Source organism: Nematolebias whitei, chromosome 3 (genome assembly GCF_014905685.2).
Source record: "Nematolebias whitei isolate Nwh7 chromosome 3, NemWhi1, whole genome shotgun sequence".
Lineage (NCBI taxonomy): Eukaryota > Metazoa > Chordata > Actinopteri > Cyprinodontiformes > Rivulidae > Nematolebias > Nematolebias whitei.
The window spans coordinates 14,238,174-14,254,919 of NC_056500.1; the positions used below are offsets into that span (position 1 = coordinate 14,238,174).

The 16,746-nt window shown below is 39.3% G+C and overlaps 2 protein-coding genes across 2 annotated transcripts in view; both read left to right on the plus strand.

Moving 5' to 3' along the window:
- The window catches only part of lrrc7 (leucine rich repeat containing 7), a 45,101-nt gene extending 32,643 nt beyond the window's left edge, over positions 1–12,458 (plus strand). Inside the window, exons 21-26 of the mRNA XM_037674400.1 lie at positions 565–684; positions 890–1,094; positions 1,212–1,471; positions 3,296–3,388; positions 6,900–6,974; positions 12,348–12,458. Coding sequence (XP_037530328.1) covers positions 565–684; positions 890–1,094; positions 1,212–1,471; positions 3,296–3,388; positions 6,900–6,974; positions 12,348–12,458 — 864 coding nt within the window. The remainder of the gene's footprint in view (positions 1–564; positions 685–889; positions 1,095–1,211; positions 1,472–3,295; positions 3,389–6,899; positions 6,975–12,347) is intronic.
- LOC119430652 (discs large homolog 1-like protein) overlaps positions 1–16,746 on the plus strand; it is a 381,852-nt gene that overhangs the window by 242,046 nt on the left and 123,060 nt on the right. The window lies entirely within an intron of this gene.

The following is a 16,746-nucleotide window of genomic DNA, read 5'->3' on the forward strand; positions in this document are numbered from 1 at the left end:
TATATATATATATATATATATATATATATATGTATATATATGTATATATATATATGTATATGTATATGAATATGTATATGTATATGAATACTAAAATGAACCACTACCTACTATTTGTACTACTATTCCTACTCCATGGGGCTTCAGGGTACGGATCCCCTGCAATAAACGAGGAACTACTGTGTTTACAAGCATAAATAACAGCAGTAACAGCTAGCTGTAGCACTTGTAGTGCAGCCTGGAGTCAATTCGGACAAGAATTTATTAGTATTTGTTTTATAATTAGGTAATGCAAAGCCGACAGAGGTCTAAAGTTTTAAAATATTATCTGTGTAAAATAAATTATTAGAAATTGATTTTGCTGTAAGGGCACTGTCATAATCTAATTAAATATAAGGTTTCTAAGGTATTAAACTGTTCAATATTACAACATCTACAAATGAAAATGTGTTTGTTTGTTGTTACAGCATATTTCCTCTTAGAATAACAAATAAAAAACTGAAGCAAGAAGAAAAAGACTAGTTAAAGTTTAACTTTAGTTAGTAATGTTTTAATCTCTTTCAGACGCCCTCTCAACAGGGTGCCATGTTGGAAAATGACCAGGAGGGGGTGTCAGGGAATAACCAGTGGGTTCCCTACTCACTTGGTAGAAGAGATGTTCCCCCTGACAACCTCATGAAAAAGGTAAGGACTGACTATTCTGCAAATAATATATTTTATTGGTTTCTTTCTAGTCTTTAAAACTTGTTTGATTCAAGAAATACAGAAATAAATGTGGAAAAGTGGAATGGCTGACGCTTAAAACCAAACAAGTGACGCAGAAGTGATCATGACTATGTGCAAAATACTTTGTCACACCAGGTTTCTGACCGTCATATCCTCTTTCCAGAGTGGACATTCACACAACCCTTCACACCAGCCACACAACACCATGATTGTCACTTCCTCCTCTTCCTCCTCGAGCTCTCAGCCTCATCGTGTAGTCGGGCAGCAAGGTTACGATGGCATGATGAACAAGGGTGGGCAGTACCAGCAAGGAATGACTTTGTCACTGGTTCCATCTGGTGGACAGTACCAGAGCAATATTTCTCAAGGTAAATGAGGAACGTGATTTTTTTGAGGGAATCTACGTATACGTATCTGGAGTTATTAGTGTCTTGAGGCAATTGTATAACCAGTTGCTGACTGGCCTTGTATTTTGTTCTACATAGCTCTTCCATCTCCTGGCCAGGCTTACCCAGGTGGTGGCCTCCCTATGGCTCTGTCCTCATCTGGAAACCAAACCCAGTATAACCCCCACTCCACTCATCAGCCCCCCTTACCTGCTACCAACCCTCAGTACCATGCTAACCAAGGCATGGTTCACAGCAATCAGGTTGTCATGACTACCCACACCAACCCGCGGCCTCAGAGTGCTCGGTGTCTGCTGCAGACTAAAGGCCAGAAGAGCACAGATGGTTTCCAGGAACAGGTACATCTGTCTGTCCACCTGTCTGCCTGAAACATCCTCATAAAACTAAGGCCGAGCGATAAGACCAAAAATTAACATTGCAACATTTTGGAGCCTTAACACAATAAACAATATAGTTATTTTAACACTATAAATAAAATGCAGTGATGAACTGTGACTCGCAAATTCGGTCCTCTGGCCCTCATTTCCGTAGGCTGCTAAAAACAAAACAGCAGAAATGACTGTGTCGTCTGACCCATCACCCATTTCCATTCAGGCACCACTGGTGACAATGGATCAGAGCCAAACTCACAAAACCAATCAAATGTTTTCTCAAACAACATGAAGTATATGTGTTTGTGGGCTGAACATCTGACATCACACCTGTGTTGGACCTGCAGATTAGAACAGCAGCTCATGTCACATAAAGAGCACAGTCAATATAAGTTACCAAGGTGTAAAATAAGTACACCACATTGATTTTAAAGCACAGTGAATACTGTTCTGGATACATTTTAACACAAGCTACAATGAGTCAGAGGTGGAGGAAACCAAATAAAGTAGTTAGCAAAGCAAAACTTACCTTTTCATGATGGCAGTAATTAACAAGTTCATCCTCCAACCAACAAGGCCATCCTTTAAACCCTTTTGTTCAATAATAACTCCTTCTTTATGAATTTAAAACTGTGTTTGACATTGACAGCCATTTTGTCCCTGACATGTTTGTCATCACGACAAAACGAGCCTCTGAGCCGAACAGCCGCTGCAGCCTTGAGACTACATGCTTTCCATCTTTTTAGCTTTTTAGCATTATCAGGCAGAGGGTGTCTTTCAGAAAGTCCAGTGTAATTTGGACAGTGACGAGATGACTTCTATAAACCTTCTAACACAGAAAACATTGAGTTTCCTCCATGTGAAAAAAGCGGAGCCAACTCCTTGTAAATAAGCTGCGTTTGTTCAGACTTCCTGTGAAATTCGAACCACTCATGGATGAAAGATCCAGAGCTGCTTCTCTTTAGAAATGTGTCACATGTCTGTTAATTTAGCATCTTTGAAAGCTCGCTAACTTCTACTGAGCTGTTTCCCTCACTTCCCAAACATAAATGCAGAGCCTGCTGCTGTTTTCTACATAATTGGGGGATTCAGGATTAGAGGGTGAGCAAGCTATGATGCATTTGAAAGCCTTGAAAAAGCTCAACTTCTAGTGAATTAGATACATTAAAATGTATACTTTATACTTTTTTTTTTATTTCTAATCTAAGCTTTTTGCTGCTTGTCAACGAAGCAGAAAACAAAATGGGCAAAAACACATGTGGTTGGTGTTCACCACATTTATGAAATTTAAACTAGAATGGTGCCAAATGAGAGCATAATGTTGGCAAATAGATGTTGATGACTTTTATTAATGTCAGTGTAATAAACAGGCAACTAATGCAGGCAAAATGTTGAGTTAATTGGGACACCCAAATGTAATTTAGCTTCCAAAGAGCAACAGACTGTGCTGAAACCAATCTATTTCACAGTTGGTAAATTACTGTAGCAGTTTAGATGCAAACATGAAGTCATTTGCACCACTCCGAAAAGGCCTAACTTTCCAAGGATTTTTGTTTTTTCCTCCTTACATGAGATAGATCCCATTATGGCAAACATAAAGAAACTGACAAGGATATTTGTGGTCCAGTTGCTCCTGCCAGGGAGACGAATGCTTCCAAATAGCTGCCAAAATGAGTTACACGCCACTCTTCCACATGTTCATTCACTCTGCATTTGGAAAGCTGCTTTTCCCTTCTTTTGTATTTCACTTTCTTTTTTTTTTTCCTGTTCTTCTCCTTTCCTCTTCTTTAGTTGTGTGTGAGAATAGAGAAGAATCCTGGTCTTGGTTTCAGTATCTCTGGTGGCATCAGTGGCCAGGGGAACCCCTTCAAACCCTCCGACATGGTACGACCTGACCCAGCTCGGCAGCCAATCACAGCCTCCTCGGCTTTACCTCAGAGTTGCCGTGGAAACTGCTGCTCTGCAGTGTTTTGTCTGTCTGTCTGTCTGCCTGTGGGGAAGAGGCTGACTTGGTTAACATTGAGTATACATTATTCTGTAGGAAAATAGCAGTTTAATACAGGGTTAAGTGATGAAACTGGTGAAAACATTAGAGGTATGATATAAATGTAACCAAATCTGACGTTTTACCTCCTTGGTCATGATGATATTTGATTGTGACTTTGAGTTTGACTTATATCTAGTGGCATGGTTAGACTAACACATAAAACATGCACCAGCATCGCAAGAAACTCCAAACTCTTTTATCACTTAGACATCTAAGTTTGACTGAGTCCATCAGTGTGTGTCTGTACCAAGAGCCTGTTGGGGTTGCAGATCCCTCAGGCCTGTTGTACGAAGCAGTCTGTCCTAGAAACACGCTGCTTTATTCGGTCAAAGGCGGAAGGCTGTTCACAAAGCTCCATTTTTGTAAGGCTGCTAACTTCTGGGGCACTGTGGGTGATTTTAGAAGTGCAACACTTTGATCTGAGGATGGAACGTATGACAAATCCCCCTGCCTGTTATTCTGAGTACATGACTAACTGACAGGGCAGCTGGTCTATTAAAAGGAAGTTTAAAAGATGGAGAGTTCTTTAAACATTCTGCTCCTGTATGGTTCATGCGACAAATGGTGAAGTTTGAATGTAAACTGTCAAGTCATCGTTTAACTTTTATTTTTAAGCTGACCTCTGGTGGTAAAGTTGCTGACAAGGACAGTTATTTTATCGTTCCCTTCATACTTGGATCCATTAGGCTTCCATGAGCTGCAGCATGTACATTATTAATGCTATTTTAAAGAGGCAGCAGATGGACTCAGTGCAGATTATTATTATTTTCTGGTATGAGCAGAATGTGGCTGAATGTCAAGTAATTACACGAGCATGCACAAAACATAGTACATAACGTCTGGCTTTTATATGACTATTATTATTGTGGAGACAGCTATGTTCTGGGACAGCTGAAAAAATGTTTTGGTGACCACACACACTGAACTGACTTGAAAACAGTGAAAACAACCATCATGGTTCATCATCTGAATGAGTGCAGCGATTTCTGTTAGGATTAACAGGATCAGACAAATTACGCACAATAATTTTAATACAATATTGGATTTTATTTGAGTGTAATAATATGTATTTTGTGTGTTTTTTGCAACTCAGAGTCCATCATTTAGACCTTAAATTTTGCATTAAATGTTCTATTCTGACTTCTGCTTAATTCATCAGGCATCTGCACTGCTAAAATGTACTTTTGGATAGGACACTATCACATTTGACACTGACGTTAAATTGAGCCTGAGTTTTAATCGTTGATCATGAATTTCTAAATGAAACACCAATGGTTTTAATCACCAGAGCCCCCTCAAGTCGGCGTCAGCAGCTGTATCGCAGTTTGGCAGCTCCCTCTAGTGTTCTTTGTGCTATTTCTACTCATGGACTGATAAAACTCATTGAAAACGCAGCATAAACACAAAATACAAACATTTATATTTATTTGATTTAGAAAAAGATATAGTCAACTTTAAAAAGATGAATGAGCAGCATTTGATAGCTGGCATTAAAAAATATAAACTATATATGTGAAAAATAATCTAACAAGTATAGTTCTCAGAGCAAAACATTATTAAAACGATTTTATCTTCCGGCACCGCACAAGCAGGCAGCCCGTCTCAGCAGCTTGGCATCAATGGAGGTGATTTTTTTCTTGAAAACTTTGTTTTTATTTTCTTTTTTTTTTTAATGGTTTTTATGGTTTATCTTATTTCTTTTAATATTATTTTTAACATTTTAGGAACTTTTTGTGTAAATCTTTTTATCTGTTGCTGCTGTTACACTTGAATTTCCCATCCGTGGGACAATAAAGGCGGTTTCTATTCTATTCTATTAAATTATCCCTGTAATAAATAAATAAATAACAAAAGTTTCACATGTTATTTACAGAATCCAAGAAAGTGTCTCAAAAGAAAGGACAGCAAGCCTCTAAGTCTGACTTATAAGACTATGAGAGACCCACTGGGTCAGTTTCACAGCTAATAAGGACTCGGTGAGAAGAAGAGACCCAGTTTCTAGTTTCTGTACTGCCTGGATTGAGATGGCAAGCTTTGATGAATTAGATTATTATAACAGGGTTAAAAACATAAGTTTTTATTTATTTATTTTAAGATTAAAACATGGTGGGGTTTTTTTTCCAAGTCCAGTTTCTGCAATTCTAAAATGTAATTTTCTACTTATGTATTTGTTATGCAGTAGTGCCTGCCTCTGAGAGAAAAAAAAAATCTATAATTTGTCATATTCTTTAGAAACAAGTGTTTCTGTGAGCTGCAAAATACTCATTTTCAGTCAGAATGTAGCAAAAATGGTAATGTTTTTAAAAAAAGTACCTTTGAAACAGATTTTTTTTTCAGCTTGCTTCAGCTCTGTGCGTCACTGTTTATTCTGTGTAAATGTTTAATTGTTGTGACTATATTGCCAGTGTTTCAGCTGATAATAGAGTCACTTGTACAGCGAGCTTCAAAAGAACTATCATTAAGTCCATGCTCTCAGGACTTAGTTACAAACAACAATACTGTATATATGCATGCATGACTCTGCATGTTAAATATCCCTGTTTGCAGCCATAATATAAATGTTTTCACGCTACTTACAGATGAGGCTCACTGTATAAATGTCATATATTGCAGCTTAACTAATATCTCCAATAAGCTGTATTCGTGTTTGTTACTGCAATCACTCACACATACTGTAATATTGTTTTTGATTATTTTCTTTGGCACATTTACGTGTTTAGTTCTCTGTTTCACATTCAACATGTACCTGATCTGTTGAACCATGTGGAGTTCCAGCAGCTGCATTGTCTGACACTTTCTGTGTTCAAAAACATCTTTCAGCTCTGGGTGAAAAGATGTTGGTGTTTTTACAATCTCTGCCTTGGGTTTTTGAGAGAATGTGCAGGGGATGAAATTCCTTCTGTCGTTCCTGATTCCTACTTATTTCCCCCAAAACAAAACCCTTCCCCCAATATTCCTTCAATATTTACTAGAAATGTAGTCTTTATATTTGTCCATCCTCAACAAGATTTTTTAATCTGTAAAATTTATGAAATATATATATATTTTGAGACAATATAGAAAACTAAACTTTTACAACTACTTAAACACTTTTTATTAGAAAGACAATTGAAAGTAATATTTGATTATTATAATTTGTAACAGTTTTGTCCTTGGTGCATTTGCTTTACTTGAATTCATCCACAAATTTACATTTGGTCAAATTATTTTGGCATAAATATGATTTTATTTACCGGTAATTGTTTATGTGGGTTTGGGGTTGAATACTGAGATAAGCATGAGAAAGGCAAAGATTCTAAACCATCTTGTCCCTGTGTTGTCCTAACGGTGTATCATTTTGACTTATAGGGTATCTTTGTTACTAGGGTACAGCATGACGGACCAGCCACTGCTGCCCTGCAGCCTGGAGACAAGATACTTCAGGTAATGTCCTCCCACTCGTCTTCAAACAGACCACAGTCAGCAACATCCTCCACCTCCAACCTTTTGAAAAAAAGAGGCAGGGTATTCAGCGGAACTGAAAAGCCTTTTATAGTTGATCAGCCCAGAGATCTAAATCTAAATTTATAGAAGACACATATGTTCTACAAATATTATAACAAGTCAGCTTGTTTGCTGGTGTTACAATGGAGTAAAAAGCTAGATGATGTTACTGCTTTATATCTTGCCTCTGTGTGTGTACCATCCAGAAATCAGGCATGAACTACATCTACCATCATCCCCCCCACCCCAACTGTCATTCCCTTTCTTTTATCAGATTTGTGACAAACACCGCTGAGTATTAAGATTTTAGAAACCTAAACAAAAAAAAGTGGCACTCTGACCCTGGCTTACCAAAGCTGGCTCTTGGAACATGGAATGTGACCTCTCTGGCGGGAAAGAAGCCTGAGCTTGTTTGTGCATGAGATTGAGAGGTACCGACTAGATATAGTTGGGTTCACTTTGAGGCACAGCATGGGCTCTGGAACCGATCTCCTTCAATTCAATTCAATTTAGTTTATTTACAGTATATAGCGCCAAATCACAACAAAGTTGTCTCAGGGCACTTTACAGGAACTTTCACATACATAAAAGCCAATTAGTAAAGTTCTCTATCTAAGGAATGCAGCAGACAAGTTGACTCTTGGTTTCGTTGCAGTCTCCCATCCTGAGCAAGCACAGTGGCAACAGTGGAAAGGAAAAACTCCTCCTTGAGAGGGGCTGGACCTTATTCCACTCTGGACTTGCCCATGCTGAGAGGTGCCAAGCTGGTGTGGGTATACTCTTAGACCCCTGACTTGGTGCCTGTGTGTTGGAGTTTTCCTCTGTAAATGAGAGGGTAGCTTCCCTGTGCCTTTGGATGGGGGGACAAGCTCTGACTGCTGTTTGTGCCTATGCGCCAAACGGCAGTTCAGAGTATCTGGCCTTCTTGGAGTCCTTGGCAGGGGTGCTGGAAGGTGCACCAGCTGGGGCCTTCAATGCCCACATGGGTAATGACAGTGTAACTTGGAAGGGCGTGATTGTGGGAGGAACGGCCTCTGTGATTTGAACTCGAGCAGTGTTCTGTTGTTGGACTTCTGTGTTAGTCATAGTTTGTCCATCACAAACACCATTTTCCAACATAAGGGTGTCCATAAGTGCACTTGGCACCAGGATGCGCTAGGTTGTAGATCGATGATTGACTTTGTAGTCATGTCATCTGATTTGCGGCCATTTGTTTTGGACACTCAGGTGAAGAGAGGAGTTGAGCTGTCAACTGTTCACCACCTGGTAGTGAGTTGGATCAGATGGCAGGGGAAGATGCCAGAAAGACCCAGTAGACCCAAACGTGTAGAAAGGGTTTGTTGGGAACCCCTGGCAGAAGAACTCATTAGAAAGACTTCAACTCACTCCTATGGGAGAGCTTTAACCACATCCCAGCTGAGGCGAGGGACATTGAGTCCGAGTGGGCCAAGTTCCGCGACTCAGTTGTTGAAGTGGCTGCCTTGAGCTGTGGCCAGAAGAATGTCAATGCTTTTTGCAGTGGCTATCCTCAAACTCAGTTGTGGACACCCCGGGTTAGGGAGGCTGTCAAGCTGGAAAAGGAGTCCTATCGGTCCGTGTTGGCCAGTGGGACTCCAGAGGTTGCTGAGGAGTACCACAGGGCCAAGCAGTTCACAGCTTTGGCTGTTGCTGAGGCAAAAGCTCGGATGTGGTAGGAGTTTGGTGAGACTTTGAAAAAGACTCTCAGTCAGTTCCGAGGAGATTCTGGCAAACCGTCCGACGGCTGAGGAGGGGAAAGCAGCTCTTTACTAACACTGTGTTCAGTGAAGGTGAGGCAATATTGACCTCAACCAGTGATGTCGTCAGGAGGTAGAAGGAATACTTCTCAGACTTTCTCAATCCCACTGGCACATCTTCCATGGAGGAAGCGGAGTTGGGGGACTTTGGGGTTGGTCTGTCCATAACCGTGACTGAGGTCGTCAAGGTAATTAAAAAGCTATGTGGTGGCAGGGCTCCAGGGGTGAATGAGATTTGCCCTGATTTACTTAATGCTCTGGATGTTGTGGGGCTGTTTTGGTTGACACACCTTTGCAACATTGCGTGGGGCAGTGCCATTGGATTGGCAGACTGGAGTGGTGGTTACCTTCTTCAAAAAGGGGGACCAGAAGATGTGCTCCAATTACATGGGTATCACTCTCCTTAGCCTCCCTGATAAGGTCTATTCAGGACTACTGGAGAGGCAAGACCAACCGTTGGTCTAACCTCAGATCCAGGAGGAACAATGCAGGTTCCGTCTTGGCTGTGGAACACTGGATCAGCTCTTTACCCTCACTAGGTTCTCAGGAGTTTGCCCATCCACTCTACATGTGAACTTGGAAAAGGCATTCGACCATGTTCCTTGGGGTACACTGTGAGGGATGCTCCATGAATATGAATGAGATTGGGGGCACATTGTTATGGGCTGTTCAGTCCCTATACAAGCGGTGCAAGAGTTTGATTTGCATTGCTGGCAGTAAGTTGGACCCCTTCAGGGTGGGGGTTGGACTCCGCCGGTGCTGCCCGTTGTCATGATTCTGTTCATAACTTTTATGGACAGAATTTCTCAGTGCAGTCATGGGGCGGACGGATTCCAGTTTGGTCGCCTCAGGATTCCATCTCTGCTCTTTGCAGATGATGTGGTCCTGTTGGCATCATTGTGCTGTGATCTTCAGCTCTCACTGGAGCAGTTCACATCCGAGTGTGAAGCAGCTGGGATGAGAATCGGCACCTCCAAATGTGAAGCTATGGTCCTCAACCAGAAAAGGGTGGATTGCTCTCTTCAGGTCTAGGGTGAGGTTCTGCCTCAAGTGGAGGTGTTCCAGTATGTTGGGGTTTTGTTCACGAGTGAGTGAAGAATGGAACATTAGATTGACAGATGGATTGGTGCAGCATCTGCAGTATTGTGGACTTTGTACCAGTCTGTTGTGGTGAAGAGGGAGCTGAGCTGTAAGGCAAAGCCCTCTGTTTACCGGTCAGTCTACATTCCTACCCTCACCTATGATCATGAGCTCTGGGTAGTGACCGAAAGAATGAGATCATGGATACAGGCAGTTGAAATGAGTTTCCTCCACAGGGTAGTTGGACTCTCCCTTAGAGATAATGTGAAAAGTTCAGTTATCCGGGAGAGACTCAGAGAAATACTGCTGCTCCTCCATGTCGAGAGGAGCCAGTTGAGGTGGTTAAGGGCATCTGGTAAGAATGCCCTCTGGGCGCCTCCCTAGGGAGGTGCTTCAGGCATATCCGACTGGGAGGAGAACCCAGGGAAGACCCAGGGCATGCTGGAGAGACTATGTCTCTCAGTTGGCCTGGGAACACCTTGAAATCCTCCCAGAAGAGCTGAAAGAAGTGGCTGTGGAAAGAGATGTCTGGGCCTCCCTGCTCAAGCTGTTGCCCCTGTATCCCAGCTTCAGAACACGTGGAATATAATGGATGGATGGATGCATTAAAAAAAAATGTTTGTTTCTTTTTGTTTTGTTCTTATCTTTCAGGATGCAAAATGTTTTAATTTTAGCAAATTGTGCATTTTTCAGTGTGATGACATAAAGGAATAATTCTGATTGGACATTTTACAATATAGGCATTAGACACAAAACAAAAAAGTTAATTATGAAGTTAAGTTAATTATGAAAGTAGCAAGTTTCTTTAAAAAACAAATATTTTGTATTATTTGTGGGAGAGACATTTAAGAAACATTATCCCAAAACTGCTTTGAGTGCAGCTATGGTATAGGTCAGAAGCCACAAGTGAGATACAATATATCTGAATATTATTTAAAAGAATAATTACATGGCAATAAAAATAACTTTGCATCTTTTCATCATCTTTAGCCTAACAGAGCATAACTGAACAATGCACAGTTTGTATTAAAGCTGACTTGTAGTATTTTCATTTAACAAAATTCTTGTCCTCACATATTTACACAAATGTGGGTGGCAATAAGCGGTAAGTGAATATGTGAAATTAATAAAATTAACATGGTTGTTTTTACAAGGAAACAAAAAGCACATTTATCACCCCCCACCCCCAGCTCTCAAATAAGTCAGTTAAACTGAATCCATAAATATAACTAATAATTAGACAAATTTCAAACTCTTGTCATTTTAAGGATCTTTATCATAGTTCATATAGTTTCAGTCAATTTCAAACAATAAATATCCTGATGCATGCTCAATAATCCAAGTAGAAAAATCTACCAAAGTTAAGTCAGGTCCTCTGGATGGATTAAAAAAACATAAAAAATTAAAACATTGAAACATTTTGTCTTTATTAAAAGACTTTGTCAGTCTGAGGAGCTGCAACAAACTCAGTCTTATAAATAGCACCTTTTCATACAGGATCAACCAGCTTGTTGTTGACATCCAGAACTACTGTAGCTGTTCACAAGATAAAGGAGCATCAGCCTAATGAGTGGTTGTTAGTGCCCTGATGACCGCCAGATGTTCACAGGGGGCTGAGTGATACCAGCAATGACAGCATTGTAAGAGAGGGACCGTTGAACACGGAGGCCTCCACCTGGTTGATCATCTGGTTGATCCACTACGAGATGGTGTTATTTATAAGACTGAGTTTATTGCAGCTCCTCAGACTGACAAAGGATTTTGGATAAAAGACAAAACGTTTCAACCGGTTTTTAATTTTTATTTTTAATTGTAATCCATCCAGCGGACCTGACTTAACTTTGTTAGATTCAAACAATAAAGTTATGTGATGTGAGTATTAAAGGGATAGTCTGGTTACTTTATCTTACCAGCCGTGACATCAGTCACAGAGCACAGAGTATGGAGAAAAGGGCAAAAGTCTTCTTTAAAGCTAATGGCTAGATAAGACTGCCCTTTTCTCCATGATTGATATCACAGCTGATAAAGAGAGGCCTACGAACTACTATTGATATTTATTTGACAGAACATCACCTCCAAAGTGACCAAACCATTCATTTAATGTCAGTTATTTTCAGTGTTAGATTAATCCTCCCTCATGTCATGTCTTCCATTCTTTCATCTAGCCATTCCTTCTCATCTCCACTCCTAAGATTTACAGTTTAGCTGGATGAACTCATCTAAAAAACCCTTTTTTGTCTTTACCCCTTCTCTTTCTACAGCATGACTGTGTAGCTCCTCCTCTTCTCTCTCTTTTCCCCAACAGTGATGTGTTACTGAGATAATGATGGCAGTGACCCTCCATCCTCCCACAAACACTCACACATTGACATGTGTATGGAAAATCTGCAGAACACATACCTCTATACATACATGCGCACACACATGCTGTTGACTGTGCTGCGTGTTTGCCTTGCAGGCTAACGGACATAGTTTTTTACACATGGAGCACGAGACAGCCGTCTCTCTGCTGAAGAATTTCCCGCGGACAGTGAACTTGGTGGTTCTGAGAGACAGCAGTATGCTCTAGAAATAGTTTTTTAAAAACTAACAAATAAAGCAAGGCTTCTCTTCTCTACTCATCGGCATCCAAAGCCACCCCACCTGCCCTCCTCTAGAGGCTTGTGGAACTGAATTATGAGCCACTTTCTTTCTTTATTTATTTTTTACTTTTTAGAGGGAAACAGACATTTATTTGCCTATTGCTGGACCAAAGGCAAATACCAGTGCCAAACGTACCATAGGAAACATATCGGCTCTTCTGTCTACCAGAGGTCAGGGATCTGATCGTTGGCTGGACGAACCATGAGAGGACTCTGCATTCCCGAGTCCCTACAGGGCTACTGCAGTTTGAATTGTGTGGCTGGTTTATTAATTAGGCAATCATCTCATCAGTCAGTCAATCAGAATAGATTTGTGTTGTTATTTAGTATGGAGGCCTTTTACTCCCCTCTGTCCTTTGTGCAACATAATGTGAATTTGAAATATGTGTAGCACTTTGTTCACTTGCCTTGTTCTTCTTGTTGGTTTGACCACTCTGCTTTTTCTAAATTTCATATTTTTTTCTTCTTTTTTTATTTGTCTTTCATTAAGTTCTTTCCTTCGTCCTGGATTTTATTTTGTGGGTTGTTTTTGCCTCCAGTGTACAAATGTTGAAAACATAAAATTGTCTGCCTTTTTTTGTACAGAAACAAAGATTCAGCTTTTTGGAGCTGAACAGAAAGCTCTAAAGGTTTATGGTTACTAGAATTATTGTTGATAAACTATATTCTGAATTCTCATGTGATTGTACAGGGATCATGTCTCCTAATGGATCATTTTCTTAAATATACCACTATTTTATCTCTAAAGGAAACACTTTTCATCGTTCATTATTGCTAAGGGGATTATACTTTGGAGAAACTGTTGCCTGCACAGCTGTGTTGAAATGAGCTAAAGCAATATTTCTGAGGCTCAGCTCAGTGAGCTTTTCAGCAGAGCTTACCTTGTTCTGTAGTGCCATCAGTTGTGCGAATCATGCTATTACGTACACACACAACCACGCATAAAGCTAAAAGGACCCCTGTGCTCTCACACAGCACGTTTGCACTGGTGCGCCCTGTGCACTGCTGCATAATGGTGCCCAATTTGTAGTTTATCCTGACTACAAAATACAATGTCTAATATAAAACCAGTCAAACTGACTAAGCATCAGTAATAATAGACGCTCTGTGCCATCTTTTTACTGTAGTGTCAACATATTTTTCTAGCTGTTTGCATTCATGAAGTCACTGCTTTCTTTCAAGAGGTTGACGACCAACAACCAGCCTTTTTCTACAGGCTGATAGATTTTTTAAAATCTTATTGTAATTGCTAATGCATTGTGCTCATGCAATGTAGATCCCCGACCATTCTTCTAGTTTTATTTATGCAGGTTGAAAGTACAGCAGGTTTCTTTGGTCATGCTTTATATCAGGCCATTTTGTTGAAATTTCCCAGCATTTCACATCTCAATTTGATGGAAGTGTCCACAGAGAAATCGGTTATGTCAGGTATAATATATGGTCTTTGTAGGAAACGTTACAATGATTTAGATTTCCCCTCCTTCTAAGGGAATATTTAAGAGTTTAAAAGAGTTTTTAGGCGGGGTTAACTTTGTGCAATTTTTGTCCTTTGTGGAAATAAAACGTAAAGATGTCATCTGTGGTCTTTCAGTGTGATGGGCACAAAAACAGCTGAATCAGCACTTTCACAGCTAAAAGACTTACAATGTCGGTGTCAAAAAATTTCCTGTATTTTGGTGTATTTTAACGGGTTGTTAAACATCTATGTGCTCGCGGACCCCTGGGAATCCGGAACCCCAGTTTGAGAACCACTGAATTAGACTATCAACATCAACGGTTACCTTCCTTTTATTATTAAATAGATATTTTCATCAAACTTTTGGAACATACTAAATTCTCCTTGCAGCAAAATTCATACAGCTGGCATTTAATAAATCTTTAATTGGACAAAGTTGTTACTATTAAAGTTTTAGAATCTCAAGCTGTTCCACTGTGGCATGTAGCGGAAGTTTATGACGGGCAAAAGTTGCACATCATGAGCCAAGCTTTGATTTTTAGGATTATGCAGTGTTACACGGGGGGAAATGGAAATGTAGCTTTGCAGATTCACATAGAAATGTTTCAATATCACAAGGAGATTCAAGTATTTGGTTTAATTTAAACTTGGACATTAAAAAATGATATTTGAAAAATTAGTGGAAACAGACACAGAGACTTTGGAAAGTGGAGTTTTTGGCCAAAGACAGATGATCACTTTATTGAGTTCTGTGGATATGGCAGAAGTTTCCACAGTTTCAAACACAACACTTTCCTGGAGGACACTTTCATCTCGAGCTAAACAAAATTGTTCACCATCCTTTGCTTTTCTTGACATTCTGTGCCCATTTTGTGTCATCTCTCCTTGGGAGCATTGAGCTTTTGTTAATCCAGCGTACAGGGATACAACATGGCACAGTTCAAAGAGAGATTGAATCCTATTTAGAGTTTGAACTATCAAAACTTATTACGATGTGAACATAGAAAAATGTTTGATAATATAAATATTTTTTACTATATGTTTCAGGTAATTCTTTCTAAATATATTGATATATCTTAGCTTTGCTCAAAAATTGTGATATTTTGTAAAGACACTTGTATCAAAGAAATGGATAGAAGTACACACGGTGTGACTTGGAGACCTACACATGTACTATCCAAAACTGTATAAAAATGTATTTCTACTGTAATTGTGAATTTGTGTTATACAAATACATATTATATATATATATATGTATATGAATATAAAGACAGCCATTTTCTATGTGCTTTAATGATATAAAAGATGAACAAATGAGGACGGCGTCACTGTATATAAGCTGTGAATGAACTTCAATTCAAAATTGCTCATATTGATTGTGAATGTACTCATGCTTTCTGCAGTACTTGCGTACCCAACTTGAATGCTGCTTCTTCTGTAGTGTGACATAACGTACTTGGGCCTCTGAAGAGAGAAACACTGTCTAGTTATAAGACAGACACACTTTAGTGATGATCTAGCAGAACTATTTATTTCTTTATTTATTTGCACATGCAAGTTAAAATCCTTCCAGTTTTAAGTTTGAATTTTGATGCGGAGAAATGCAATTGCCGAAGTATATATAATATATATCATGTGTTTAGAATGCATTTTTCAGACACTATGTGTACATACTATTTAAGATACAGTTTTTACCAAAAAAAAATATATGTATAAAATGGAAAAAATGCTGTGCAGCAAATTTTCTGGAGCCATTTTGGGCTTCAGGACCTACCATTTTTCAGTATATAAGAGGTGTTTTGAATAATGTACTAAAGTCTCTATTGTACAAATAATAAAAATGTCAATATTGATAATGTTTGTTTCTTCTGATGCATTACACTGAGGTCAGGAAGTTACAGCATCTTTTCCTCAGCTTTTTGTGTCATATTTTTACTGAAAGAGAAATACAAGGAAAGGAACATTATATAAAAAGTCATAGGAACGTACACGAGAAGAAAGTGATGAAGATCGTGCTTCTTTGCTGTAGGTTTATCTCAGCAGATGCTTCTTTGTCTCTCTGTTCATTACTTTAACAGCCTGAGCTTTTCTCTATCCTTTTTGATCTGTCCATCTCTTCTTTGTTTGATGATTATCTGAACAGTGGATCACAGAGTTCATCCCCCCTTTCTCACAGTGTTCAAATGTACAAAATCATGATACAGTAGTAGAAAAAAACTAAACAGACATGGGGTAAATGATGCGAACAACTTCTATAACTTGGAAGAAATAGCTCAAATTGGAGTGTTTGCCCCATTTATTTATTTTAAATTGAGATTCTGTTGAGAAACCGACAATTTTTCAGACAACAAACGTAAAAATCTTTAAAATGAGAAAAAAAGTGTGCACAGAATTTGTGGAGTTCGCTAAAGTTGCAGCTCAGTCATGATAATATAATAATAATAATGTATAATATAAGATGTTATTGTCATTCAAAATTGTACCGTGCACCACGCACAACTGAACAAAATTTTGTTTCATTTCTCCACAGCAGTGTAGGAGTGCATCATTTCCATGAATTTTAAAGACTTTGGTGTTTAGGAATGTCTGTGTGTGTGTGTTTGCTGTTGTGGTCACTTCATTCATTCAACCTTTATTTATGCAGGTTAATCCCATTGAGCCTCGGGGACTCATTTATAAGAGAGACCTGGTTTACACAAAGAGTGATGACAACAGTGGACAACAAAGACAATCGTAAAGGATGCATACAAATTGAGAGT